Below are 27390 nucleotides of genomic sequence, written 5' to 3'. Positions count from 1 at the left end.
TGGGAACCTGTTATAAATGCAGATTCTCAGGCCCCACTAAATCAGAAACATAGAGGGTGAATCCCAGCTATCTGTATTTTAACAACCCCTCCCAGTAATTCTGTGCAGCTAAAATTTGGTAACCATTGTTCTAAAGATTTGGATGGGGTTGTTTAATCTTGGAGGAGGACTTTCTTTATAACTGATGTCGTTTCTTGTACGTAGTCCCAGGATTTGTCTTTAGGGTACTTGTCATCGATCCCATTTGAGAGAAACATTGAAATACAGAGAGGAAATAATAAGCCAAAGTTTACCCCTAGAGCCAGGAGAAGAGTAGATTAGATACTAGCCTCCATCTTTGAAGTTCAGCGTTTACTCAGCTTGAAAGGAAGGCATACACTATTCCCTCAATTTTTAATAAGAAGAGGATTCAGTGGTTTTTAATTACAAAAGTAGTATATGCTCATCATCAAAAATTTCAAATAATCCAACAGTGTGTGAAAATTAAACATGAAAGTACATTTCCCTCCTTCCCTCACTCCCAATGCAACAGATCATCTGTATTGACAATGTATTAGATGCACACACGTCTCTATCATTCATTCATATTATCTCCCACTCCGTCCTCTCTCCCAATCTCTCCCTCTCTTCCTTTCTCTTTCCCTCCTTTCATCCATCTGTCCATCCTTCCATCAACTCATCCATCTTTCAGTGCAACTATTTGATCATACTATAAATATTATTTTGCAATACTTTTTTACACCCAACCACTTTTACAATTCCTTCTAAACAAGATAGAACACATAGATATACTGTACATCTTTTAATTTAGTCTCAAATTTCATATTATCTCCCATGATGGATCTTATCATGTCCCTGTTGATGGATTGTCTTCAGTTTTTCCACTTAATGCTACATTGAATATCTTTGTAAAAATATCTCATGCATTTGTGCTAATATTTCTGCAAGGCAGATTGCCAGAAGTGAAATTTCTAGGTTAGAAATATGTGTATTTTAAATTTGAATAAGCATTACTAAACTATTCTCCTCCTGAAAAGGATGTAAGCATATGGATTTCTGTGTACCTTCTCCAACACTGGGGATGGATAAGTCTTTTAATTTTACCAACGTGATAGTGTAAAGGTTAGTTTAGTCAACAATAGGTCTGATTTAATTAAAAAATCTTTTTGAAACACAAATGCTGGCTCTACACCCTATCTCTGCAGCCATGTGCATTCCACTTGCGAGAAGGGATGTGTCCTCGTGTTTCGCGTTTGGTGCTCAGTAGCACTGCAGATCCAGCTTGTTCTCTTCCTGTGTCCTTCACCTACTGCCATTCTCCCTATCTTCCTGTCCAACATCCCCCAGGCCAACTTCTCAGTGAACTGAAGACAGGCATGCACATCTTGTCAGGGCAACGCTTTCCAGATTACTCTTCCTTCCTGTGTTCTCATCCTCATCCTATAAATGGTCCATTTCTCTCCTTTTCTTTTCTGTTTTTTTTTTTTTTTTTTTTTTCTGACAGAGTCTCACTCTGTCGCCCAGGCTGGAGTGCAATGGCGCGATCTTGGCTCACTGCAACCTCTGCCTCCCAGGTTCAAGTGATCCTCCTGCCTCAGCCTCCTGAGTAGGTGGGACTGCAGGAGTGTGCCACCATACCCAGCTAATCTTTGTATTTTTAGTAGAGATGGGTTTCACCATGTTGGTCAGGCTGGTCTCGAACTCCTGACCTCAGGTGAATGACCTGCCTTGGCCTCCCGAAGTGCTAGAATTACAGGCATGAACCACTGTGCTTGGCCTCATGTTCTTTATGTGATTTGAGTTAGGAGGGAAATCTAAATAGTTTAATCACACGAAACATGGTAACGCCTGATATTCTGACTTACCAGGTCAGCTTTCTTCAAGTAGTTCACCTTTTAAAAGAAGGCCTAGGCTAAGCCAAAGGAATTAATCTCTGATAGTAGAATACCCAGGCATGTTTACTAGCATTGAAGAAATTTTTCTCTCTTTCTGTATACTGGCTTGTCTACAGTAGACAAGTTTATTTCCTCCAAAAGGACAAAAGTTGATAAATGGCCTGCAAGTTGGATCTATATTTTATCATTGAATGTCTTTGTCAAAATATATCATACGTTTTATATTTTACTATGAGCCTTTCAGATATTAATGACTTCCATTTTCAGAGTATTTCAACTCAAGTGATCATCATGGGCATCCCTCATATTTTTCCTCTTATTTATTCTTAGACTTTCTTATGAAGTGAGATAATAAGCATAAAGACAATTTCTCACTGTACAGTACAGGAAGCCTTTCACAGCTGACTACTCAAATGTCTGGGTGATTTCAGAGTCTTCTAAAATGCTCCAGGAGGTAGGGGGTGTTTGCTTTTTAAGCATCTCTCTTCTGTCTGGTGGGATATTTCTTCCACCTAAAACAGCAGACATTAGGAGCAACATTTTATATTCCATTTCTCCCCTTATTGCCACCATCTCTTTTTTATATTGAGGAATGAAAACTTTTTTTTTTTTTTTTTTTTTTTTTGAGACAGAGTCTCACTCTGTCACCCAGGCTGGAGTGCAACAGCGCAATCTCGGCTCACTGCAACCTCTGCCTCCTGGATTCAAGCAATTCTCCTGCCTCAGCCTCTCGAGTAGCTGGGATTACAGGCATCTGCCACCACACCCGGCTAATTTTTGTGTTTTTAGTAGAGACGGGGTTTCACCATGTTGGTCAGGCTGGTCTCAAACTCTTGACCTCAGATGATCCACCTGTCTCAGCCTCCCAAAGTGCTGGGATTACAGGCATGAGCCACCGCACCCGGCCAGAATGAAAACTCTTAATGTTGATTTCTCTACTCCAAGTCCAACAAGGTGGTGAACACAAAAGCTATGAAGTGCATTGTGGCTGTATTATTAGTAGTATAGTACTCTTGCTGGCAAGTTCCTGATCTGCAGCTACACAATGGATGATAATTATGTACATCTACCTTTTTTAATATGTAAGAAAAAAAAGTTGAGCCACAAGATTTTAAGTATGGATCTTTATTTCTAGTGCTACTATTAATGATAGTTAATATTCAGAGAAAACATACTGTCACTGTGCAGGGAGCTCAGCCCTTTCCAAGCATGACCTCATTTAATCTCATAGCCACCCCATGCGAGTAGGCACTGTTAGGATCCCTATTTATGCATGAGAAAACCAGGCTTAGAGAAATATAACACTTTGTCTATGATCAAACAACTAGTGAGTATCAAAGCTAGGATTTATAATGGGATATGTAAGGCACTAAAACCTGTGAAGGTTTTCATTTTTTTCTTTTTTAATTCTTTCCTTTTTTCCCCTTTTTATTTCCTTCTTTCTCTTTATATCTCTATATGTTTCCAAACAGATAATATATGCACATGATAAAAAATTCAAATGCTAGACAGATTCAAACATCTAGACTAAATGGTGCAGAGATTTAACATTTGTTCCTTTTGTTGTTGTTGTAAACGAGGCTTGGTTGTCTGTAGAGGCAGAGGAACACGGTAACATCTTGACATCAGAGACTGGTGTCATAGATGCCCGTTCCTCAGAGGACTGAGATCATGGTTTTTAGAATGAAAGAGTTAAAGAAACCTTGCTGTTTTTTTCTTTGAACCAGGTACCTACCCTTAACCCTGGAATCCCTCAGTGGGGCCTAGTGCCAGTTCCCCTGCCTCCCTACAGTGACCAAGGGCAGGCAGGAGTCGAGAAACAACTAGAATGGGGCTGAGGTCTGCACTGCACAACTTTTCTCTCACATTCATGCTTCCCTCCCAGTCTCTGAAGATTCCCTTCTGCCAAAACATTTTGTGTAGAATTCTAAGGAAATCAGAGTCTGTCCCTGTAGACTCTGACATGTTAACCAACATATGAAATTCCAATTAGAAGAGAAGTTGTTTGGATTGGTCATGATGGATGGCCTGGTGACAGCTGTCAGTCAGACGAGACCTGATGGGCACCAGGACTGAAGGCAGCAGCACAGGAGGTAGGAGAGGAAGGAATCCTGAGCAAATAGCCACACTGTTTACTTGCCAATGACATCCCCACTTTGCAAAGACATGATACGGTTATTGATCTCTCACTGAACCTGTAAGAATCAAACACAACAACTCAGTTTTATTCATTTCATAAATGGTTTCCAAGTGCAGTGAGACATTTAATTTGCGGAACACTGAGCGAAGAAGTGATTTCTGCTGGTTTAGGTAAGAGACAAACGGTCTAGTGTAATACTCAAGAATGAGCCAGATCTCCTGGATTTAAGGCTTATTCTACAGCTTATTAGCTCTGCTATGTTGGGCCAGTGACTTGACATCTCCATGCTTCAGTCTCTTCATCTGTAAAATGGAAATACAAAGCGGGTGGGAGGTGTTGTGAGGATTGAGTAGATTAATGCATGTAAAGTGCTTGCAACATTGCCTGACATGTCACTGTCTGTTTAGCTGTTAGCAGTAGTTGGGCTTTTTATAGAGGGCTGGTGACTTGTGCTTGTCTGAATGCAGGAAACCAGGCCTGTGTAGCCATAGTTCTGTTCTAACACTGAGGTTTTGTAGTTGACTGCTGACTGTGGTGCATAAACTGAGCATTCAGATACCTACATATCACACCACAAGGTTTTGGAGGGGCTCACCCTGCTTTAATCCCTGTTTCATCCAGTTTCTCTTTTTCTCCACATGCCTTCACAGAGGCAAGGGGAGCATGCTGAGTCTAGAATTTCTAATCAAAGCTAACCACATCCCTGGCATTGTTGGATAATATTACAAATTAGGCACGTTGTTCCTGTTTTGACTCAGAATCACAGCAGGAAGCAGCTAAATAAAACTGAAACAACTCACAAGTGCCTTTCACATAAGTGATTAGGGTAATCGCAGTTCTGTACTTGCCAAAGGGATTCATTCCCTCTTCATTTTTTCCATGGAAAGCTTGCTTTGGGCCACAAGGCCTTCTCTTTGAATGACTGCACCATTATTGGCCAAGTAGTGCTGATAAATGGTACCTGTGGGTTGTTGTGGGATTTAAGGAGATGATGCTTGGGAGCGCCCAGCACAGTGGTTGGCACACAGTAGGTGCGTCCTTTCTTACTCCTTCTTCCCCTGATTAACGAGAACACTCTACAACAAGACACATACCTCTTCTGAATGGTATAAACCGTTGCTACTGAAAGTGTCTAGACCAGCAGCAGCAGGATCACCAGGGAGCTTATTAGAATTGCACAACCTTGGGTCCTCCAGGGCTTATTGCATTAGTATCTGCCTGTAACAAGGCCCTCAGTGATTTGTTTGCACACTGAAGTGTGAGAAGCACTGGTGTGAACTCACCAGGTAGGGATGGAACCAGAGATGGAGGTCTTATTAACTTCATGCTAGTAACTCCCTGAGCTAATGGGCCCATGAGGAATAAATTTGGTCTAAAGCCTGGTCATTTGGAAATGAGCTAAATATACTTTACTCAGTCAGCTCGTGTAACAGAGCTCTCCAGTGGCATGTGGGTCTTTTTCAGCAGTGACAATAGTTTATTTTTTAAATATACTCCACAAACGTTGTTCTGGTGTGGATCTTAATGTGGAGAAAATCAGACACCTTTCAAGTAAGAATTTCTTTTGTTTCTGTGATCATGTTCATGTTAGTTTATTGTATTTGTATTAGTTTATCTGTGGGACTGTCCCTTAATATTTCCCAAAGCAAGAAGACATTTGCGAATGTTTTCAAGATGCGTTGTACAAGATACTGTTTTCAATTGGATCTATGGAGATGTTTGGTGGCCTTGGAAAGCCCTGGAGAGTAGTAGTGTGGTGCTAAGAAGAGTTGGCCTGAATCAGTTCATTCCTGGGTTGTTTGCTAAGATTATCTGCTGAAGGTGGGTACATGGAAAACAAGATGGTAAGCCAAGGAGAATGAAGGGAGGCATGCTGCCGGACCACTTCCAGCTCCCAAATGACTGGATCTTGGCCATCCTGCTTTTCCTGCTAACTTAGAACTGAACTGCTTATTCTAGAAAATGAGAGTCACTGGGGCCATGTAGGAAAGGGGATAGCATTGGACCCAAGTCCTAGACTTTCAGTAGTTTGTTTGCAGGACCAGAGTCCCACCCCTTTTCCAATTGAAATGTAGGCAAGCTGGTGGCAAGCCCATGGCCTAGGCTGAGGGAACTCATAGAACAACCATATTGAGGTCGCTGCCTTGGATTGCAGCCTGCTCTGAATGTGTGCACCTGTGCTAACTACTTTCAGGTGTGTTGTCTTGTTTCATAGACTCATTACATTTTTATGATGAAGTGAAACCCGTGAATTGGCTCCTCCAGACTTCTCATTTTAATGACAAAAAGGTGGGTCTCCAGAGAGGAGCTGGGATTTTTCCAAGATCTCATAGTTTGTTCCTCACTTTTTGTCCATAGGAGAATGATAGAAGAACCAGATAATCTTGACTCTTATAGAAGGAATACCCTTACCCTTCCACATTCCCATGGTGGTGGTGTGTTTGCTTTTTTATCAGTCTTAACCCGTGGGAGGCTGCACACCTTACGTAAGAGGCTACCTGTTCTGTTTGCCAAACAGCAGCCCAGACCCACCACTCAGCATGTCCTTGGCAAGAAGCACAACCTCAGGCTGACATTGTTTCCATGTCCATGAGAAATGATGTGTATAAACGATGGCCAGTAAGATGCTCATCTGTTGGGAAGACAACAGAGGGCAGGGCTGAGAGCATGGCTTCCCTGCTGATTACCTATGTTCAGATCCCAGCTCAGCCATGTATAAGCTCTTGGTTCTTGGGATAACTACTTGTTTTCCTCTCTGAAAAATGGGAGTAGAAATAATGAATACTTTTAATAGGATTATTTTGAGGATAAATGTATTTATTTATTTATTTATGTAATGAATTTTGACTGTAAATAGTTATTACTGTTCTACTAGATTCAAATTTCTTATCTTTGGCTTTAGCCAGATGAGTGAAGAGATTTGTACCAACGTCATGTATTCTCCTCTTCCCTGCAAATTCCTCCACCTGAGTCTTATTGAGGTGCTCCCCATTATAAGGAGTCCTGTGAATCAAAGTGGTATGTTTACTGTAAAGAATGTGGAGGATGCAGTTCACTGCATTGTATTGTTATCTTCATGAGGAAGCCAGGAGACATTTATTGTGGCTCTCTGTTTTAGAAAGGTGTTCTCCTCATGAGGACCTGTTTGCCTCTGATCTTAAGGATACTTTGAAGCATACCGAGCAGGGGTCTGCAAACTTCTTTGATAAAAGGCAAGATAGTAAATATTTTCAGCTTTGCAGGGCAGAGTCTCTGTCACAGCTACTCAACTCTTCTGTGGTAGCAGCCACAGACAGTGTGTAAGTGATTGGACATGGCTGTGTTCCAGTACAACTTCATTTACAAAAACAGGGCTCAGGCCAACCCCTGATAGAGCTATTCATGGTTTTTGTGTTTCTCTCTCAAATGCTAACTACCAGAAAAGCTTAGAGTCAAATCTGAATCATGCTTCTAGCAAATATGTACCTACACATTTAGTATACTAATATCACTCTTGCTTACCAGTTTTTACGCTGTTTTCTCACATTTATATTCCATTTGTCATAATTATAGCTCCTATCTTGACTGTATCTTCTTTCACTGTGTTTTTGTTGTTGTTGTTGTTGTTGTTTTTGGGAATGGGATAGGACTGTAAGTAAATAAATCAATTATATCTTGCTAGCTTAGAAACCAGGACTTGAGAAACCACTTCTGACTCAAAGTTCAATCTATGTGGTTAAATAGGGAAGCAGACCATAAGATGTACGCCCAGTGGTGCACGTTGCTGACTCGCAAGCTATGTGCAGGCTTTAGCAGTTAGTGTGGTGATGTGTGCCCTCTAACCTGAGACGTTGAGAGAGGGGCAGAGAAGAGGACTTCTTGTAGCCACAAAGTTTCATTCCTTCCTCTCTCATTGTTGTAGCATTTCTTTTAAGTGAAAACAGCCTTTTTGGTTTGCTAGCCTAACTCTGGCAGGAAGACAAATTATTTTTTTACAGTATCAGACACGCGGTTTCCTGTCTATGTTTAACTTGCTAGCAGAACATCTCAGCCAGCTGGTTCCCTCTGGACCCATTGTGTCCTTAATGTCGTTGCTTTACGCCATCCAGCAAACCCACTCTGTGCACTGATCACATGCTTTGAGCATTTTGTTGACTTCCGTTGCTTTCTGAGTAAGGGAAGTCTTAGAAATGCTGCCCTCTTTCTCCCGAATCTCATTTTGTGTTTGTTCAGCTCCAACACCAGGGAGCTGGCTTCTTGGGGAAATGATTAGTTTTTGCATGTAAGTAATGAAAAGAGTAAATGGTGTTTTGGTAGCTCTGGGGGATTTTAGGTATGCTGCCTTGAAACTGTGCACTCACGCCTCAAAATAGCTGGCTTTCCAGCTGTGCATTTTTGTTTCAAAAGAAACAAACCAGATTTACTTTCTGGTCTAAATGCAGAAGAAAAAATAAGTGTGGAAGTATGGTTGAGAAAAGTTGTTAGAAGAGGAAGAAAATTATGGATTAAAGCTGCTAGTCTCATTCCTGAGAAGAGAAATCAGTTATTTGAGGTGATGACTCAGAGCTGAAGTAGCCTTTGGTTGTGAACCAGCCTTGGTCAGAAAGCACACTTGGAATTCGTCAATATGGCCCTATGTCTGACCAAGGAAATAATAAAGATTTTGCATGCTAGAGGACACTGTGACTCAGTTGAAGGAAGCTTAGAATGTATTTGAACTGAATTAAGGCAAAAGCAACTCGCTTTTCAAGATTTTTTTTTTCCTAAGTAGCAAAATAAAGCTGCACTGAGGCCAGATGTGGTTTCTGGTTGTGAATATTTGTACTCTAGAACCTCATTCTGGTATGAATCAGCAGAGTGGAATCCAGTATGGACACAGGCTGTCTCAAATTCCATCCACTGGATATGAGTGGCCAAGAAAGCAGTCGGACCCATACTGCTGGTGCTGTAGCAAGGTTCTGGTGGTTCCTCTGCAGCCTCAGGTCTCTCCCATTGCGGCCTCCATGTGTTCCATAAACTCCACACCCATGAGTAATGGCAAGAAGGGTCCACTGAGACCTTTTGCTGCTTTGCAAGTGTCTCAGTGTCCCACCAGGGGAAAAAAAAAGGCTCAGGGAGGTGGCTAACCACTGTGAAATTGACTTTTATTTCCACCCACATATACTCCAGAGGCTGTATTCACCACCATTTGGACATCTGGATGACTTGCCTTTGGAAAGTCTTTTTGTATTCTAAATTGCTCCTGCATGTTACCTGTTGTGGAAAATATCAATTTTGCCATTACAAATTATGCTTTTTTTAAAAAATTTTAACTTTTAGAGAAATAATTTATATTTGCTTATCTACTTTTAAAAATATACATATATATGCCTTTTGTTGCCTAATTAGAGGATATACTTGGTTCCAATGTCAAGAACAATTTATCTGAAATTTAGTCATTAAAATTATTTCCATGTCTTTCATTTTCCAGGCCCCATCCTATTCAAAATACCTGTTTCTTCCACCAGGCTGATGTAGTCATGCTTAGGCTTGGTTGCACATTGGAAACACCTGAGGAGCTTTAAAAACTACTCATTAACTGGGTCTTACTCCTGCAGTTTCTGACTTAATTGGTCTGGGGCCTGGTATCAGGAGTTATTTTTTAATTCTTCAAGATATTTTAATATGCAGCCCACATTGGGAACCACTGGACTCAAGACAGTTTGTTCTGCCAAATCTTTTTCTATTTTTTGTCACGTTCCCCCTGTAACCTGGAAAGGGACGGTAACAATTAAAGAATGGCAGCTACCACAGGAAGGAGCCAAAATTATGCCTTCGAAGGTTAGAGGAGGAGAAAAACCAACACCTGTTTTACCCCGTCTGTGGAGGAATAACAAGACACTTTAAGAGGGGATATTATTTTGTTTTCTACAACAATTTACAAGCAATTGCTTTAGAACAAGGTCAACAGCCTCATTGGGAATAGGCATCTTAGCTTTTAAAACTGATTAAATTATACATTAAAGGAAAGCACATTTTAAACCTTAATGTGTCCAAAAGGTTGGATGGCAAGGTTTGGGTGCCACTGCCTTGGCAGAGACAAGGCAGGGACCAGGGAGGCTATATGCGTGATTTTAGGAGGTGAGAAACTCAGGTGGGAAGGAATTGCGGAAGCCTGTGGTTCACCTGGAAAGCCAGAGAGAGAGAGAGGATGTATTTTGGTGACCTAACAGGTATTGTGAATAATGAATATGCTTTTCCAAAGCGGTCTGGTCTCCCTGTTGGAGAGCATCCTGAAGTAACTTAAGAAATGTACCTTGCTTTCAGGTTTCCTGAGAACATGAGGGCCCCTAGACAGAGTACAAGGTGTAATTCAGACAGCCAGCCAGAAAATTAAAGAATCAGGGCAGGTGTGGGGATTCTAACAAAACCTAAGCATTTAGTAGTCAGAAGACTGTAATAACACAGAAAAGAAAATGAAAAAAAAAATCTTGCTCCAAAGAACATATATCAGGTGTGAAACTCTCTTTGTGGAGGGACAGATGTGTCATCATTTCCTGGACAAAGCCTGATACCTTGTAGGCACCCTCCTAATGTTGGTTGCCCTCCTTTTACAGTCAGAGCAAGAGAAGTAGCAGGAATCTATATCCTAAGGAGGAACATAAAGGGTGAAAAGCACAGTGGAAGGGATGCCTAAAAGAGCAAAGGCTGAATCAGGGTTTTAATGGCCTGAAATGACCAATTTTCTAAAACTTGATGGGTAGATGTCATTCTGAAATCAGGATGATCTGGCTGAAAGAATCAAAACAAAACAGAAAGAACAAACCATCAAGAGCCTTAAACTCCACTCGGTGGAAGAGGAGGTGAGAGTCCTGCTGTAATCTTTGCTACACAGATTATATTCCAAGTATTATATCTGTGTCTATCAAAACGCATGATGAAGAATCTTAAATAGCAAGCGTGGTTTCGGAGAATAGATCACTTTATCCTTAGAAAAAAGGTCCTGGCATTTATTGGGTGCTATATGCTGGGCAGGCTGATTTTAGGGTCTGATAAATATATCAGACTTTAGAGTCTCATAAATATATCTCTTGAAAAGTAACCGAAGAAAACATGGCTGCTCAACCTGAAAATGAAATGATTTAGGAGATCTGAGTTTAATATCCAGCAGGAGTTTAATAGTTCTCATCCCATAGAAAATGGGTTCATTTTGTTGCTTTTTGCTTTAGAGAACAGCAGAAGGACCAATAATAGAAGTACACAGAGGCTACATTTGACTTAATGTAAAGAATAGTTTTAAACATATCCCAATATTTAGACTTTATCCTAATATATCTGCAGTTAGAAATATTGTGATTTGATTATGGAATGAAAACAAAGGAATGGTGTCCTTCTACCATAACATATTCAAGCAGAGGTTTTACCTCTACCTCTCATGGGTATTCTAGAAAGAGGTTATCATACTGGATTAGAATACATGCAAGGCTTTTCCATCTGGGAGAGAGATAAGAAGGAAATAATACAAAGGAGACTGTGCCATGGGATAGGAGAGGTGGAGAATAGCTTTGTTCTGAAATATGTGCAGTTGGAATAAAACAACCACATTGATTGGAGAGAAGACTTCTTTCATCATTTGGGGAAAAATACTCTCAAAATATATCCAGAATGTCAAACAGTGCTGTCAATAGCTGGAAGTCAAATTAAATCCTTCATTGCTAGTGAGCTTACACTCCTTTTGTTGTTTAATTGAAATCACTTTTTATTGTTTGCCTAAATTGGTGTGCTTTTTACTAGGATGATGGATGGGGAAGCATATCTCATTCTACACTCCTCCACCAGTTAATTGACTAGAAAATTATCATGGACCATTTTCTCATTGGCTAGTGCTGAATACAACTGTACCAGAGCTTTGCAAACAATTCCACTAAGAAATTTTCTGTAGGAGGAAAGCATCTCTGTGGCAGAGTACCAAAGAACTTAACTTTATTTTTGCTAAACTCTTTAGCAAGAATAAAATTTACCTCTGAAACTTGAATGTGTAAATGAATCACTGAGAGAACTTTTAAATGCAGATTCTGATTCAGTTAGTTGAGGACAGCGCTAAGACTCTTCATTTCCACTAAGTTCCCGGGAGATGCTGATGGCTGCTGGTCTGCGGGCACACTTAGAATAATGAGGTGACAAGTTATTCTTTATGTAACACGCCAACAAAATTTTTAAAGGTGCAGAAAATAATGGCAAGATCTTTGAACTCTGCAGTATGAAGCATATATGTGAGTGCTTAGCTTTCACTCTCTTTCTGTGTGTGTGTGTGTGTGTGTGTATACAGATACTCAGACACAGATACATTCACATATATACATCTAAATATATATGCAGTACAGTCCATATTCAGATTTCTTCAAGGTTATGGGTCTGTTGTTTAAATTCAGAATCCAGTCAAGGACAACACATTAAAATTGATTGTTTTGCCTCTACAGTGTGTTTTTTTGGTTTTCATGACATTGACTTTGATTTGAATAGGTCAGACCATTTTATTTACTTTATAAGGGCACTTTGTAGATTTGTCTGATGATTTGATTAATTCAGATTAAACATTTTTGTAACGATTCTGGTGTTTTTATTGTAGGAAGTTTTTTTAAAACAGTAATTCTGCAGAAAAACAAGGTTTTCCATTTATATTCAGTCATATTAGTAGCAAGACGACTACAGATGCATACTTGGATGATAAAACAAGTTTAAAAGCTCAAGAAAATGATAACTATAAAAGCCAGGAATAGTGATTACTTTTTAGAGGAAGGGTGGGATCTCCGATTGAGTTGGGGAACATGAACAGACTTCTGGGGTGGCCAGCAAAATTATATTTTCTGACCTGACCAGTGGTTACAAGAGTGTTGATCTTATAGTAATTCACTAAGCCAGACACTTGTTTTATGCACTTTTCTGTATCTGTGTTTTATTTTGGAATGAATTCTTTTTCACAAGAGAGAAATCAGAGTAATTTCTCTAATTTTGAAGGCCATACCATGCTCTTGGGCTAAGTATATTATTTTAAATACCCTTAGGAGAAAGGAAAGAAGAAGAGAGGGCTAACTTTTTTTTGGGGGGGCGGGGCGGGGGGAGACGGTTTCGTTCTGTTGCCCAGGCTAAAATGCGGTGGCACCATTATAGCTCGCTGCAGTCTTGAACTTCTGGGCTCGTGATCCTCCTGCCTCAGCCGTTTAAGTAGCTCAGATTACATGCCCACACCACCACATCCAGCTAATTTTTTTTTCTTATACAGACAGGGTCTCAGTATATTGCCCAGGCTGGTGTCAAGCTCCTGGGCTCAAGTGATCCTCCCACCTCAGCCTCACAAAGTGCTGGGATTACAGGCGTGAGCCACCATGTCTGCCCCCCATTTTTTTTTAATCATCCGAATGGCTTCAAAGCTTTTGTTCTTTCCATACCACCAAGCTATCTCCTTAACAATGAACTCTGAGATCCATTTAATAATTCTGAAAATTTCCAGTCACTTCTGTCACTCATAGAGGCCAGACTTAGTTGCAAATAAGGAGCCATTTGCAATTGTCAGAGTCTTGTTACATAAATATTTTTTTAAAGACAAATGTCAAATTCTTTTTTTTTCTGTCTTCCAAAGATAAATGTTAATATGCCATAAAAAAATACAAACTGGCAGAAAACCTCAAGGGGAAATCCTGTGGTATACTTTCCTTTGGAGTGATTGAAAAGTAAACAATTTGTCTTATAACTTGAGTATGCATGTGCGCACACACATGCACACGCGTGTGCGCACACACACACTTTGCTCTCAGCCTCTTTTATGTCCTTTGTTATGCTGACACTAGTTCCTAAAAGGAACTTAATTCACTATTTTAAATAAAAGTCACTTGGTTAAAAAAATAAAAACATTAAATTAAGGCCAACTTGGTAAATAAAATCCTATGTGGATCAGTTAATGTATCTTGATAAAAAGCAAATCAACATAGCTGAATTTGGGAGATAGGCTCCTACTTTAATATTTGACGTAGTCTGGCAATTCCTCCACTCGGTAAAGGAGTTTAGGGCAAAAATTTAGTGGGATACTAATTTATCTGAGCAATAGAAAGGGACATGGATGACAGTTTTTCGCACACCTTGGTGTATTAGTACACTAATGAGCCTCAGATGCCAAGAGAGATTCTTGTGAAGTTGGCAGTGAAACTCTAACCACAAGGATGTTCACATGCCAGCATGTTCACCTAAAAGCAAGGGTATATATGCAACTGGCTGAGATCCAAAGAAGGAAACTGTGCTAAAGAGAGATAGCTGAGGGGAAGGAAGAACTTCCTGTCTCAAGTCATGTTAATTATAACATTAAAAGGACAGCATTCATTTATTGAGTACTTACTAGGAACAACTTTTACTTAACAAGAATACTTATTTACTAAGTAGACAAAAATGTTGTAGAAACAACCAAGGTTCAGTATCCTCCTTTGTAAAACGGGGGTAAGAGAATCTAACTCGTACATAGGGTTTTTGGAGAAATAAAGTAGATCATGTTTACAAAATAAATTGTCCAGTGCCTAACCCAACAAAGCACATTGTATATGAGTTATCTTTCTTACTGTTACAAGATTTCAAAGGAGGGCTTCTCCTCATTCTCCACTGTGGAGCTCCCTTCCCACTCCACAGAAGCTCCGACAGCATCCACAGTTGTCCATGTGCAGCACAACAAATCAAGCCAGGCAGATCTCCCATTGGCATTAGTTACCAACTTCCTGGAGAAACCCATCAATCTCAAAATCCCTGCTCTAGCAAGTCCTGGAGAAGAGACTAGAGCCCAAATGCCTTCACTCTGCCAAGGGAGCTTCCCTTTTTGTGTGTCTGTGCCATGGACTTCTTGAAGTAGGGAAGCCTGTGGACCCCTTCTCACTGTGATGTTTTTTAAATGCATAAAATGGAACATGGAGTATTTCAAAGAAAACCAATTACATTGAAATACAATGATCAAATATTTTTAAAAAATAACAATAGCAGCAGATCTAACAATTGAAATATCTAAATGATGAGTGTAAGTCACATGCTGAGACGTCTGCAACAACAAACTCATAGGTACAGCTGATACTAGGAAATATTAATTTTTAATTAAAGGTTAAAGAAAATAAAAAAGATGCAGTTTTTGCCCATTCAAATTCACAGACCCACTGAACTCTATTTATCAAACCCAGGCTAAAAATGTTTACTATTATAGCCTCATTTTTTTATGAGCCTTGGATAAATTCCACTCTTATTTTTAATGCCCTTCAGAGCTATATCTAGTTCAATGTTATTGCTATTCATGGAAGGTCCCAATAGTGCAACAATTATGTTTTGAGCTCTGCTAAGTTCTAGGCCATGAGAACAGGCTCTGAGAAAAGAAAAAGATTTGGGGGTTCTCCTTCACAGAAAACTTTTTATTTCCTGGCAGGAAAAAGATGCATATTTACAAAGACACTACTAAACTGTGGTTCTTAGTTCAGAACAAAGGAATATAATCCCCATACCCAAAATATACTCCTTTAGACACATTATACAAGAATTGCCAATGTCACTGGGTGGATGGCTGTAAAATCACTTAGTCCAGGCTACACTAAAGAAAAACACTTTATCAAATTGGGAGCTTATATAAAGTCATTCTTCCCCACCCCTCCAACCCCCATCCCCCAACCCCACCAGCCCAAACACAGGGTCTTGCTCTGTTACCCAGGCTGGAATGCAGTGGCAGGATCATAGTGTGCTGCAGCCTTGAACTCCTACCTCAAGTAAAGTAATCCTCCTGTCTCAGCCACCCTAATAGCTGGGACTGCAGGAAGCACCACAGTGCCTGGCTAATTTTTTTTTTTTTTTTTTTTTTTCAGTTTGTGTAGAGACAGTCTCACTATGTTGCCCAGGCAAGTCTCAAACTCCTAGGCTCAAGTGATCCTCCCGCCAAAGTGCTAGGATTTCAGGCGTGAGCCACCACACCCAGCCTAAGGTCATTGTCATTCTTAGTTGGCTCTCACCAATATGAAGTTTAGAGATCAGGTATGGGGTTGAGATCAGAAGTCTCTCCAATCAGGCAGTGCTCATTGTAAATACCAGCTTTGCTGTTGCCTAAATTTATCATCTTGGAAAATTACTTAAACCGTCTGATTTTCAGCTTCCCTATCTGTGAAATGGGGTTTATAATAATAGCAGTGTCTACCTCATAGGGTTTTTCTATCAATTAAATTTAAATATTCTATAAAATCCTTAGCACACAGCCAGGAACTTAGTAAGTGTTCAGTTTATGAGTTTCTCTGTAACTGGCGGCTGATGAAAAGAAACATTTCCTGTTGGTCTCCAACTAAAGGAGATGCTGGCTTGTACCTACACCAACAGCTGTTGGGTTTTCTAGTAGCAACCCAAGGGTTAATACTGCCAGAGGGTGTGGGTGGCTCCTGTTTAGATAAAGCCACATCCCAAAGCTTCCTTCCAGCCCTGGTTGCTATTGTTAGAGTTTTTCACCACCTCTTTGAAGTTTCAAGATTGACAGATGTTATTCAAGAATTCCTCCCCCTCAAATTTTTTAAGTGTAAGTTTTCTAAAGAAATAACAGGAAATTTTAGGAGAAAGTAAAACTTTGGTTTCTGACATTGAACTGGGGATTTCTAGAATCTTCTTCAGTCAGTGCCACACATAAACTTAAGGGGATTTCTGTTTTTGTGTTTCCTTTAGGCTAAAAAGGAATTGAAATTAGCAAATACGACTGTTTTTATAGATAGTTAGGAATTATAAAATAAAATTATCCATGATGAATCAACATTTCATTTGGATGTTTTAGTGAATTAAGGACACAGCTAAGTAATTATGCAGTTAATATTTAAATTTTTTCAAATTGTATTTCTCATATGTGAAAAAAAGTTGACTACATATTCACATTTGGCCAAAGTGAAGTCTCTCCAGATTCTGCCAATGAGGTTATTAAAATAACACCTCTAAGAAGAGGGGTCAGCAAAGTTTTTCTGTGAAGGGCCAGATAGTAAATATTTTAGGCTTTCTGGGCCAGATAAGATTTCTGTTGCATGAACCTCTTAGTTTTATTGTTTTTTAAACAACTCTTTAAAAATGGGGGTGGAAATCATTCTTAGGTCACAGGACTATACAAAAGCAGGCCATGGACTTTTGAGCCATAGTTTGTCAAACCTTGCTGTAAAATATAAAAAATTTGAGAAGTATCATTCCACATAAGTAATCGTTCAGCTTCTAAAACAAACGTTTGTTGAATACCATAAATTGCCCCATTCTGCCCCAGGTGCTGGGTATATCATGATGATCAAAACAGACCTGGCCACTACCCTGCTTTGTCAGGAGAGAAGCAATCAGATAATCAAGTGGATTTGTGATTATAAGACATTCCATGTAGTTACAGACACAGAGAATGGAGACAAGTGGGTATTTCAAGCAAACACATTCATTGGATACCACATGTAATAGAGGTGGAGTTTCAGGCAGGGAGCATTGTGGAAGTGGTAAGCCTAAGTGGAAATGCCGACTGCTGGATCGGCTGTTGTGTTTGAATTTGTGTTGTGTTCATCTGCCCCCTTAATTTTGTTTGCTGGACAACAGAGACAGTCCATACATCTTCACAAGAGCATCTTTTTCTTCTTTTGCATTCAATCATTTTGTAATTGCTTTGTCCCACCCCATTTCTGCCCTACTCTTGCCTGTTCTTTGTCCCAATCCAAGCCTCCCAGTGTAAGAATTTATGTTTTTAAGGGTCAATCACCAAATTTTCTCTTTCCCTATACTTTTAAAATGCATTCATATATCTTTCCCAAAAATGGTGATTTTTTTTCCTCTTGCTTGCTGGAATTCTGACATCTTGGGGTTACTTCTCTGGTTACTAGACCCAAGATTTTCATCTAGAATATATAGTCAGTGGAAGTTGGCATTTCCACTCAGACTTACCTTAAGAACAAGTAATCATATTACACATAAACCTTAAAAATTGATATGTACTAGCTTCATTTCTCACTGTTTCCTTAGATGAAAGTATCAGATGCTGGGCCAAGCGCAGTGGCTCACACCTGTAATCCCAGCACTTTGGGAGGCCAAGGTGGGCGGATCACAAGGTCAGGAGTTCACGACCGGCCTGGCCAACATGGTGAAACCCCATCTCTACTAAAAATACAAAAAAAAAAAAAAAAAAAAATAGTTAGCCGGGCATAGAGGCTGAGGCAGGAGAATCGCTTGAACCCAGGAGGCGAGGTTGCAGTGAGCAGAGATTATGCCATTGCACTCCTGCCTGGGTGACAGAGCAAGACTCCATCTCGAGAAAAAAAAAAAAAAAGAAAGTATCAGATGCTGAAGCAGCTATGTAGACTGGGGTATATAACCTGGGGTTCATCATCGTGACTCAGGAAAATTTAGGACATGAACACACACAAGGAGTTTAGGAGTGGAGGTTTAATAGGCAGAAGAGAAGAGAAAGAGAAACAACTCTCTCTATAGAGAAAGAAGTCTCCAAGCGGAAACGACGGGCCGGTGGTGAATGTGCTGGATTTTATAGTCCGGTTTGAGGAGGCGGTGTCTGATTTACATAGGGCTCACAGATTTGTTCAATCAGGTATGACGTTTACACAGTGCATGGGGAAGACTGGTCACCCCACCCTAATCTTATTATGCAAATGGACTTTCCAGTTGATCAGCACCATCTTGTCTGTTCTTTATTGTACACATGGCTGACAAAGAGAAGGGAAGATGGAGCTGCCATCTTGAACATGTCCTTAGTTCCTGCTGGCATTCACCCGTGCAAGCTCCCAGCTTGCCTGTCTATGTCTGAAGCTCAACTTTACAGGCTGCTCTTTGTTAGAAAATGATTTGGGGCTGCTTTTCATTAAAAAGAAATGCCTTACCGAGGACTTCCATACCCTTACTATCTGCCCAAGTAATTTCTTCTTAACTCCTTTATCAGTACCATTTAGGTAATGGGTTCCCCTTGAGAGAATTTGGTTATATCCTCATTCCACCTGGACTATATTCTCATCACTTTTTTTTTTTTCTCTTCAAACACCTACTGTAGGTGAAAACTGACAAATGAATAATCAAAAGATCCTTCTCTGACACGGAGTTTGGGTCCATACCACCTACCCATTTTTTTCCTTTCTATTCCCCAGGTGCAGAGTGGTCAGTATGGGATAATTGCTCTTCCTTAGATAGATCATATATTCTTTCTCCTTAACATAGCACTCTTTCCACTCGTCACTGACTTTTCCCATTCTTCAGAGACCAACTTAAAGGCAGTTTTTTGCTACTGTGCCTTCCAAGTTTCTTTAAGCTTTTCCACATTCCACTAATATATAGATTACATTGTACATTTAGCCCCTATCCCAGACGCCATATATTGCTTACTTGTATATATGCCCTAAGTCCTCTACTGGCTACTCTCTGAGGGCAGTGCCATGCCCATCATAGACACTCAGTAGTGATATATTTAATGAATGATTCTAGGATCTGAGCATGAGGCCTGCTCATTAATGGGTACTTTGGAGGGCAGATGGATGACACATAAAGCAATAGAATTCTGCATGTTTGCCCAATGAAAGCAGCCCAGCACAAGCTCCCATTGAACTAGAGCTGCCTTTTGCTCTCTCCTGTCCACTGTCTGTTTCTATTCATGTCCTTCTTCCAAAGAGGAAAACTATTTCACCAGAGCCAACAAGGCCAGCACATGAAACAAAGTTTGAGGCACAAGATATTATAGTTAGATATCTGGTGCTAAGGACTCTCCTTGTCAGCTCACAGGGGACTGCTTCAGAATTCCAAGTCATAAAACTGCAGCATTTCCATTTTTAACTTGTTTTACCTTTTCGGCAATGTTTCCATTGTTGCTATTAAATATTTCAGTTCCATGAAACTACAATTCATATGCACACTGAAAAGAGGAATGTTGGGTGGGTGTAAGATAACCGTCCAAAGAGATCCTTTCCACGGACTCCTCTCCCTGTCACCCATGGGCCCAGGGTAGCCTGAATGCTGATCAGAGCAGAACAAGTTGGAGTTTGAAAAAGAGCAAAGATTTTGGTGGAAACTGTGGCACGCTCTGTGTTTTTACCAGATATCATACATGCAGATTTTTTGAAGGCAGAAGCTGTGTCATTTTTTTCCATGTTCCCAATGTCCTGAGCTTAGATAACACTCAGTAAATGCTTTGTCTTTTTATTTGGCAATATTGAGGACTTGCTGTGTGCTAAGTGCAGTTTACAGTAGTGAAGAAGACATGGTCCCTTCCAGCATGGAGTTCCCTGTCCGTGGGGGATGACAAGAGTAGGGAAAGATAGATGTGAAATCAAGAGGTAGAGTCATAGTTCATTTAGTTTAAGTTGTACTGAATTGTTACCTAGGAAAAGTATAAGGTGCTATGAAAATGTATAAAATAAGACAATTTTCCAAGTTTTTCTAGGCCTCTCTTAAGGAGTGACATTTAAGCTGAAGTTTGAAGGAAGAGTAGGAGATGACGAATAGATGGCCAGAGGCAGGGAAGACTGAACGAGCATACACTTGCATCCCTGAAATAAAAATTAACAATATTGTATCTACAAAAACTATGCAGATGCTAAAATCTATAGATGCTCAGGCATGAACCCACTTCCTGACAGTACTTACCTACCACATCCAACTCCTTCTCTCCTTGTTTTGTTTCCCCATCAGAATATAACACCAGCAATCCTGACTTGTTGCTAGTCATATTTCAAGTGACAGGCATCAGCCTCCTGCCACCACTGGGAGTTGCCATATCTGTCATCATCATCTTCTACTGCTACCGCGTTAACCGGCAGCAGAAGCTGAGTTCATCCTGGGAAACCGGCAAGACGCGGAAGCTCATGGAGTTCAGCGAGCACTGTGCCATCATCCTGGAAGACGACCGCTCTGACATCAGCTCCACGTGCGCCAACAACATCAACCACAACACAGAGCTGCTGCCCATTGAGCTGGACACGCTGGTGGGGAAAGGTCGCTTTGCTGAGGTCTATAAGGCCAAGCTGAAGCAGAACACTTCAGAGCAGTTTGAGACAGTGGCAGTCAAGATCTTTCCCTATGAGGAGTATGCCTCTTGGAAGACAGAGAAGGACATCTTCTCAGACATCAACCTGAAGCATGAGAACATACTCCAGTTCCTGACGGCTGAGGAGCGGAAGACGGAGTTGGGGAAACAGTACTGGCTGATCACCGCTTTCCACGCCAAGGGCAACCTACAGGAGTACCTGACACGGCATGTCATCAGCTGGGAGGACCTGCGCAAGCTGGGCAGCTCCCTCGCCCGGGGGATTGCTCACCTCCACAGTGATCACACTCCATGTGGGAGGCCCAAGATGCCCATCGTGCACAGGGACCTCAAGAGCTCCAATATCCTCGTGAAGAACGACCTAACCTGCTGCCTGTGTGACTTTGGGCTTTCCCTGCGTCTGGACCCTACTCTGTCTGTGGATGACCTGGCTAACAGTGGGCAGGTAAGTTAGAGCTAGTGCTAGATCCCCTTTACCTTGAGCCTGGCTTCACCCTGCCTCTTGATCCATATCTCCTGGCTCTTATCTCAAACAGCCCTGTACTCTGGACACTGGTCTAGGGAATCTAGCCAAAGTATGGAGTCTGCCTTGAGCATACTCTGCTCTGTCCTGCCTGAGCATTTTTGCTAATAGACAGCATTTCTCCTCCCGTCTTCAAATTCTTCCCAATTCAGCACATTTTTTCCTCCTGGATCAATCCTCATTTCTCTTCCAGCAAATGTTTTTTCTTTGTTTCAAGCACTGTTAGTACTTTACCTCTATTTTTTCCCTCTCTTATGGTTGTACTCAGTCCTTTCTACTCTATACTAGCTGTAGTTGTTTTGGTTTCTTTGTATTATTCTTTGTATTAATAGCATCGAGGAAGGCAATCTCCCTGAAGTCCAAATCTACATCCACATGGTCACCCAAGATATCTAGCACAATGCCTTGAACACTGAAAGTAAAATAAGTACTTGTCGACTGAGTGAGCACTTCCACTCTTGAAGCACTCTCACAGATTAAAATGGAAATGTTTTTGGCTAAGAAACTATTGGAAGGTGATTAGAAATCACCACAACATCCCTTATAAATGATGAGCCCAGTGTTTTCACACAGTGGAGTCCGTGGAGAGCAGCACTGTCTTCTTTAGCCAGGTGGCAGGACACACTTTGAAGCATTCGGTTACTGCTCAGTCAACCCTGTGTCCATGGCAGCGCACACAGTGTTGAGGTAAACATCAAAACATGGACAGACTAATGTGCCAGAGTAATGAGCCATGCAATGACCTCTTGAGAAGAAAAATTTTTTCTAATACATGCCAATAAGAAACATTCCTTGGAATGATAATATCAACTCACTTGGCTTCCCTAGATCCTTGGGAAGGTAGGACTTTATTGTTATTTAATCAGTCTATACATACTACAATACTAAATATTTAAGTGATCCATTCCCTGGAATATTTTTTTCCTTTTTCATATGGATCCCACGTTTGCATATTATCAGTCATGGAGATTAGCACAGGCCTCAAAGTCAAAATAAAACTACATGGCCCACACGTCGAAATTATAAAGTGATCCAGATTTGGTCTTTTACTGTGAAAATGCTTTTATACAATTTAATTTAGTAGAGATGTTATACAATTGTACTATATCCTTTGCACACTGGAATGTGCCATGGGATCAACAAAGATTAAGACTCAGTCCTGAAGTGATCAAAACTGATAGCAATTATTATTTTTACCATAAGTCTTGGAGTTTCAGGAATAAAAAAAAATTCAATTTTGGAAAGCAAAAATAAACATTTAAAATATCACAAATATTGTCTCTCAGGTTATCTGTAAGGATGTTATTGAAAAATGTGATGATATAAGTCATGGGGTTAGATAAGGCAGCTCTGGGGTTTGGCACTTCCTTATTTTGGCGTGCTTTGTTTATAGTCTTTAGAGGGTTTTCAGGGAGAGAACATCTATTTTAAAAAATAACCATCTATCTGTACCTTTCTGTGCATTTCTCACTCTTTAAAACAGCACTTTGATTTTTTAAAAAAATCCTCTGCACATGTCAGGGGCCACCATCAGCTATATTGTGAAAATAAAAATGCAGCTGGAGTTAAACGATGGGCCTCACTGTCTGTTTTTGCTATAGGTGGGAACTGCAAGATACATGGCTCCAGAAGTCCTAGAATCCAGGATGAATTTGGAGAATGTTGAGTCCTTCAAGCAGACCGATGTCTACTCCATGGCTCTGGTGCTCTGGGAAATGACATCTCGTTGTAATGCAGTGGGAGGTATGTATGGACCAGCATCATTTTGTAGTGGTAAACTTGTCTTCAAAATAAGATCATGTGTTGCTTCGAGCATTATTCCAGGGGTTACAAAGCAGTTATTAGAGCTAGTTGAGATCTGATATTACACAACCATCCCAGAACTATTTGGGGTTATGCTAAACAGCCTAGGTTTTTAAACTGAAAGCCACATTTGGAGCATAAAGCTTTGTATCTCCTTTTATAAAGCTTTGTATAATTACTCTTCTCTTGACACATCTCTTCACAGTTATTTAAATATCTGGCAAGAGACGAATACTAATAAATGTATAAGAATTATCTCTAATGATCATGTGGATAATATTCAGATAAGCAGCTTATTTCTTTTACTTTGTGTTTTAAGGTTTTTCAGAATTATGTCTGGGAAAAAGATTTGATTCAAAATTTACTTTTATGGACATGCCATTCTTTTATTGGGGAAAAAAATACCATTGTTTGAGATATTTGTTTAGGTTTTGAAAATTCTAGTGAAGAGGTTATTGAGGAAGGCCGTCCTCTTACTGCTTAAGCCTGCAAGACTGATTAGGAGACCAACTTTTCTCCTGAAAAGCCCAAGGTGTCCAGCTGGCTTGCTCTTTTTCTCCCCAAGTTCAGCCACCTACTGTTTTTTTTTTCTTTTAGGATCATATTTTCCTGAACACACTGTCATAGCCTCCCAGATGCCCTCTGCTATGTCTTCTCAGCAGGTTATATGCTGAGTCCTTTTCACTGTTAGAGGCTGTTACTACTATTGACCGTTGAGACTGTAGATAGAATGGGCAGCAAACATCTGGGGTGCCAGAGTGAGGCTGTTGTTCTAGGAAGTATTGTCACTTGTTGTCCAGGAGGCAAGAACAGTTGAGGTCTACATTACTACACCCTTTCATGACTCTGTTCTCAATACCTTGGAGGGCAGATGCATGACACATAAAGCAATAGAATTCTGGCATGCTTGTCCACTGAAAGCAGCCCAGCACAAGCTCTCATTGAACTAGAACTGCCTTTTGCTGTCTCCTGTCCACTGTGTGTTTCTATTCATGTTCTTCTTTATTTCTTAGGTGAGACAGGGTCTTAGGTCTCACCTGAGAAATCTGTGCCCCAAGTTCATCCTGGTTGGCTGCCAAATGAAGCCAAACTAACTCCCTTTTTTTTTTTTTTGAGACAGAGTCTCGCTCTGTCACCCGGGCTAGAGTGCAATGGTGCAATCTCGGCTGACTGCAACCTCCGCCTCCTGGGTTCAAGCAGTTCTCCTGGCTCAGCCTCCTGAGTAGCTGGGATTACAGACACGCACCACCATACCCAGCTAATTTTTGTATTTTTAGTAGAGACAGGGTTTCACTGTGTTGATCAGGCTGGTATCGAACTCTTGACCTCATGATCTGCCCACCTCAGCCTCCTAAAATGCTGGGATTACAGGCATGAGCCACTGCGCCCAGCCTCCATTCCATTTTTAACTTTTTGTTTTGTGATAATTTTAGACTTACAAAATAGTTGCAAAAATAGTGGAGTTTCTATATACTCTTAACTCAACTTTGCGTGTTGTTAATATCTAACCTAAACCATAGTATGGCTATCAAGAACAACAAATTAACCTGGACTCAGTGTTCTTAATTAGTCCATATACCTGTTTGTACTTCCAAGTCCCCAGTAATGTTCTTTTCTGAAACAGGATCTAGTTTAGGATCCCGCATTCATCTAATGTGCATGCCTCCTTAGTCTCCTTGATCTTGTAACAGTTCCTCAGTCAATTTTTGTCTTTTGTGACCTTGACACTTATAAAAAGTTTAAAACAGTTATTTAGACTGTCTCTCACTTTGGGTTTCACTAATGTTTTCTCATGATTAGATTGAGATTACATATTTTGGGCAAAATTACCACAGAAATGATAGTGTGCCTGTCTTCAGTGCATCATATCAAGGGAAATAAGATGTCTACGTGTCTGGTTATTAATGTTAAATTTGGTCCTTTGGTTAAAGTGGGACCTGCTGCTCTTTGTCCATTTGTAAGTAATACAATGCCTTTGACCTGTTTCTAAAGATACTAAATACCTGTTTAGCAAAGGTAGTAGAACTTTCTTATTCATCATTTACCCACTAATTTGATGATCTATGACTAATTCCTGCCTATAACAATTATTACTATAATGTTTACCTAAGGAAGATCTTCTGTTTTTCTTGTTCCTTCTATATTTATTAATATGCATTCTACTTTAAAAAAGATCTGTCTCTTCTGTCACCATCCCCTGTTCTTTGTTTACTAATTATGTATTTATATCAGCAGGGGATTTTGGATATTTGTTTTATTGTATGAGTATCCAGTATTGTCATTATTTATTTTGTTGCTCAGGTTGCCACAGCTTGGGTCACCGGTCCAAACTACCCAACATTTTGCCCAAGGCAGATTCAATTGGCACCACTGCTGGCTCTGAGTCTTCATCCTGTTCAGAATATGCATAGCCAATTCTCCAGCGTGGGTCCGGGTCACTCCCTCCCAACCTGCACCCTGCTGAACCTCACGTGTTTTCCTGAGACCCCGCATGGGGATGGCACTTCCTATCTAGCTGACATAGTTATTATTTTCTAGTTTCTTGACCGAGATTTCTTCCCCCAAAACACTTCCAAAAGTTAACTTTGTTTTTCCTTGCACAGTGAAATTTGTTTAACCAAGTTTCAGCCACTGAGAATAATTTTCTGCTTGAAAGCTTTGACAGTTCCAAAATGAATCTTTAGCCGGGTATGAGTTGTATGAGAGACAATGCTGTTGTCACTGTCAGAATAAATTTACCTAGATTTCAGTATCATTCCCTATCCTTTCAACCCTGTTATTCTATAAACATGAGCTGGAGATTGTGTCTCTGTCTTTCCCTCTGTCAGTGCAGCCAGCTTATTAAGGCCCTAGGTGAGCTCCCAGCTTTCATTGTTATCACTGACTAAAACCCTTGCCTGTTGATATTTGCTGAGTGTGGAAGAATTTAAGCTAATGAGGAAGAAGTTCACCAAATTTTATGAGGTCTAAAAACAGTTACAGTATAAACAAGTTTTCCCAAGGAAGGAACAGGATCTGCTTTATTCAGCTAGTCTCAAAAAACCTTTCATAACCTTAGGATAAGAACAGACAGCCCTGGGGAACCGGAAAGAGGCCATCCCAGTTCTCATTTCATTTGATCTTAAGCCCACAGCCCAATTTCTCCCATCTTTGCTCAGGCTGCAGACACCGAAGTTATTTATCCATCCTCACGTTCGTCCTGACACAAAGCCCTTCGCTTGATTAGGTGTGTGAACTCACGTAGTAAGCTCCTTCTCCCACCTTGACTGCTTCTTTTAAAAGCATTAATGGTTTTTGTTTGTTTCTTTTTGGCATGTCTCAAAAACCTTAAAGACAGATTTTCAGCCTAGTCTTAGTTTCAGAGGCTTTTCTTTTACATTCAAAAGGTCCTTTGGAAAGTACAGGAAGCCTGAAGACAGATGGATTCCCTCCAACTGCATGCATCTTGATGTTGTCCCTGCTGTAGCTTTTGTAGAAACACAGATGGAAGGACAGGTTTTGACCTCAAGAAGCTTGTAGTCTACAGGAAACAGTTGTTTCTTTCTTCTCCCTTCTTTTTAAAAAACTTACACATGCAGATATGTTTCTTACCTTACAAATTAAATAAATAATGAATCCCCCTGTTTGATGTTAGACTTTAATTTTAAGGTATAAGGAAGAGGGAAGGATGTAAAAGGTCTTTCCTTAAGCTTGAACTTCTGCAGTTTGCAGTACAGCATATATAATTACCATTTTTTTTTAAATCAGCAGTCTTATTTCAAAAAAGGAAATGTGGAATATGCTTACCTTTGTATGATGAATCATAGATGGACAGTAAAGGGAACCAGATCTTCAGAGTCATCTTCTCTGTAGGCTCTGAGTCTGTGTGCTTGTGGGATCATGGATCAGGGCCACTTCTGTGACATGAAAGGCTTATGATCTGACCCATCGAGCCAGCTACCAAGCACCTGCAGAGAAGCCTACTCAAGAGGTATGGTCCTGCCGGGCGCGGTGAATCACGCCTGTAATCCCAACACTTTGGGAA

General features: G+C 40.4%; 1 protein-coding gene across 2 annotated transcripts in view; it reads left to right on the top strand.

The window, feature by feature from the left end:
- The window catches only part of TGFBR2 (transforming growth factor beta receptor 2), an 86675-nt gene that overhangs the window by 44347 nt on the left and 14938 nt on the right, over nucleotides 1–27390 (top strand). For both annotated transcript variants that reach the window (XM_054481596.2, XM_054481595.2), the window contains 2 exons: nucleotides 20686–21485; nucleotides 23165–23306. In XM_054481596.2, the coding sequence (XP_054337571.1) occupies nucleotides 20686–21485; nucleotides 23165–23306 (942 nt within the window). The remainder of the gene's footprint in view (nucleotides 1–20685; nucleotides 21486–23164; nucleotides 23307–27390) is intronic.

This window comes from Pongo pygmaeus, chromosome 2 (genome assembly GCF_028885625.2).
Source record: "Pongo pygmaeus isolate AG05252 chromosome 2, NHGRI_mPonPyg2-v2.0_pri, whole genome shotgun sequence".
Taxonomy (NCBI): Eukaryota; Metazoa; Chordata; class Mammalia; order Primates; family Hominidae; genus Pongo; species Pongo pygmaeus.
The sequence above is the reverse complement of the archived record's forward strand: the minus strand, read 5'-3'. Positions and strand labels throughout refer to the sequence as shown.